The 3,139-nt window shown below is 50.6% G+C and overlaps 1 protein-coding gene across 1 annotated transcript in view; it reads right to left on the reverse strand.

Moving 5' to 3' along the window:
• Position 1: 1 nt before the first annotated feature.
• The window catches only part of PTPN18 (protein tyrosine phosphatase, non-receptor type 18), a gene marked incomplete at its 3' end in the record, with an annotated part of 16,709 nt that continues 13,571 nt past the window's right edge, over positions 2-3,139 (reverse strand). Inside the window, 2 exon segments of the mRNA XM_023751309.1 lie at positions 2-15; positions 311-542. Of these exon segments, the coding sequence (XP_023607077.1) occupies positions 2-15; positions 311-542 (246 nt within the window).

Consider the following 3,139-nt stretch of genomic DNA (forward strand, 5'->3'; position numbering starts at 1 on the left):
TCGGGTCAGCAGGAACTGCAGGCAGGAAACCAGTCTTCACGCATGGGCTCCCATAGAGAGTGGGGGTGGGAATGAGGGAGAGGGGAGGAGGGGGCAGGTCCCAGACCTCTGCTCAAACAAGGTGACTTCCGGAGAAGCGCACCCAGTGCAGGCCCTGCGGTTTGGCCTGGGACACTTCCGGTCGTGACCAGCAAGTGGACAGCAGCCAGGCGGTGGCCAGATCTCCTGGGGCAGAGGGTCCAGCTGTGGGGGTCCCCAGAAGGAGATGGGGCCGGCCCTCCCCAGCCCCTCCCCCGGCCTGTCAACTCACCACCGCCCAGTTGTGCCCCCTCCTCTGTGGGTGCCTGCGGCCAGCGGGTGCCCGGCGTCACATGGCTGTAGAGCGGTGCTCCCTCCGTGCTGCATGCCCCAGACCCTGACCCGGGGCCTGAAGTAGCCCTGCGCTTCTGCACCACCGCATATGTATCAGCCATGGCGAAGGCTGTGGGGCACTGAGATACTCCCTGCCTGAGGGGAGTTCGGGAGGAAGTGAAACAGCTCGCCTGGGGGAGGGAGGGTTTGGGAGGGAGGCCTGTTGCACAAACCGCAGGCTTCCTTCCCGCCTCAGGCAGTCAGGCAGCCCACAGTTGTGGGGAGAGGAGTGGAGGAGGAGGGAGGGGTCTCTGGGTAACGGGCTTATCTTTCCTGTCCCCTTTGCCACTGGCAAGGTCAGTGGATGGAGGGGTGGCCAGTTTGGCAGGTGAGTGGGACAAAGTATTAGTATTGAGGAGTGGTTCTTTCTGTGTGTGATCGCTGAGAAAGAAGATGCCAACTAAGAAGGGCTTCTGGTGGCTCAAACTTAAAAAACAAAGTGCTTAGAAGGCATTTCTACACAGAGGTCTCTTACTGCAAACTGCACTTCAGGAAGAAGCCTGCACTGAACTGTGTTCCTGCTATCTGAGCAAGCCCTTATAAGGGAGTTCCTGGAATCCTATTTCAACCAATAGGACTGAGGCTTTTCCCATCCAATCAGAGTTGTGGCAGCTACAATCAACCATAGCAGCTCTGTTCTGACCCATCAGGACTGTGCCTTTTGGACCAAACTGTGAGGATTTGAAGTCCTAATTTGCATGACAACAGACTAATTAGGGACCAGAGGTGGAGACTTCTGTCCATATAGCCAGCTCCCCTCTGGCTCTGAAAGGAATCTTTCCCTTTCTACTGAAACTCAAGACTGCATCTCCCACTCCCTAGTCTGGAGCTGACTGCTGCAGAGGGGCTGGCCCTAGGCCTGCCTGGCCCTAAGGCTGCCTCACAGTGGTGCTATTTTCATAGCTGTGCTATATCACACTTTAGCTGTTCTGCACGAAAAAAAAGTTTCCTTTTTCACCACACCCTTAATTGGGGATTCCTGTTGGAGATGAATTGGTGCCAGACAATTGATTGACATGTGTAACTGTTTATCAAATAAAAGAACGAGGAAGAGGCATCTAAAGAAAAGGGGACCTTGCCAGTGTTGATCAGTGGTTAGAGTGTTGGCCCATGCACTGAAGGGTCATGGGTTTGATTCCTGATCAAGGGCACATACTTGCTTTGCAGGTTTGGCCTCCACTGATACGTAATTTTTGGACTGGAACCCAGATTCTTTGTCTGCCAGAGTCGAAGAATGAATCCACAGACAGAGGGCAGTATAGCAAAGGTGGAAATTTATTGAAGAACAAGTACAGACTCCCACCTGGGGAGAGGGAAAGAGTCCATTCTGTTCTTCGACTCCAGCGGACAAAGAATCCAGGTTCCAGTCCAAAAATTCTGTTTCAAATGGTGCGTTGGCCAGGAATTTCTCAGTAAGTCAGTCAACCCTCTTCATGTCGAATGGTGAGTAGCAATAGAGTCTGTCCCTCTGTCCCTTTTCTGTCTCTTGTATGACTTTGGAGGCTGATGGATGCCTGCCAGCACTTAAACTTGGCTGTCGTCTAAAAAGTGGGCATTTCTCTCTTTCCTTCACTGCTCCTTTCATCTGCCTTTTTCTTCTGCTTTCTACCTCAATCAGGTCAAATAGTACCCAGCCAAAACCACTGCATCCGCAGTCCAGATCCCACTAAGCTTAACTCCTCAGTCTCCATTTGTGCAGGCCTTTATAGTAAGGGTACTGGGGAAAAACTTCTAGGTGAGAGTTAAGAAATGGGGAGCCAGCTAACTGTTTCCCACTCCTGGCATAAGAGCGTGACTCTAGATCTTCCCATCAGGCATAATAGGAGTTAATCACAGCCCTTAGCCACTTCTGCCACCACCCGGTAGAAGTTTTAGCCTTTTAGAGAATTCAGCATTACAGCCAGGCACAGCTGTTAAGTTAGCCCATTAATTACTAGGTAACTTGCCTCTCACCTTTATTGTGATTCTGTAAAATGGTTGCACACTCTCGGGAGTGTTCTTAAAAGTCTCATTTTCACCATGTTTTTATTTCCCAGTCCCTCATTTGAAATTTGGATAGATGAGCCATTTCTCACAAATTAGGGATGCTTCCGGGACTCTCTATACTCATGTAGAGGGAAAGGCTAGTTCAAGGGGTCGCGCCCCACCTGATTTTGGTTGGCCTCTTGGCCTGAGCCCAATCTCTTCGTGGATGCTATAGAATAGGCCCGAGACGGTTTTTCTTTAGAAAATGGTGAAAATGACACAAGGGGAATATATGCGTGGCAACCAGGCAAGCCACATGGCCAAAATAGTCCATTGGAAAAATATTGAGGTTCTGGGAGGGTCAGTTCCCCAAACCAGGGGCAAGAGACATTGCTTTTTTTTTAAATTAAATCTTTATTGATCAGATTATTACAGTTGTTCCTCTTCTTTCCCCCATAGCTCCCCTCCACCTGGTTCTCACCCCACCCTCTGCCCTTACCCCCCCCCCCCCGCCACATATATCTTTACTAGTTCAGAGAATTATGGCCAAGGGATTCACACACCACATAAACCTCTATGATCAGACAGAAACAACGGTCAGCTGCCTCCTGTATGTCCCCCCATTAGGGATAGACCTACAACCCTGGTTATTGTGCCCTTGACGGGAATCGAACCGGGACCTCCTGGTTCATAGGTTGATACTAAGCCACTGGAGTGATCGTAATTTGGGCTCTAATTTACATCCTGATGGTCCAATCCCATA

This window comes from Myotis lucifugus, unplaced genomic scaffold (assembly GCF_000147115.1).
Source record: "Myotis lucifugus unplaced genomic scaffold, Myoluc2.0 scaffold_19, whole genome shotgun sequence".
NCBI lineage: Eukaryota > Metazoa > Chordata > Mammalia > Chiroptera > Vespertilionidae > Myotis > Myotis lucifugus.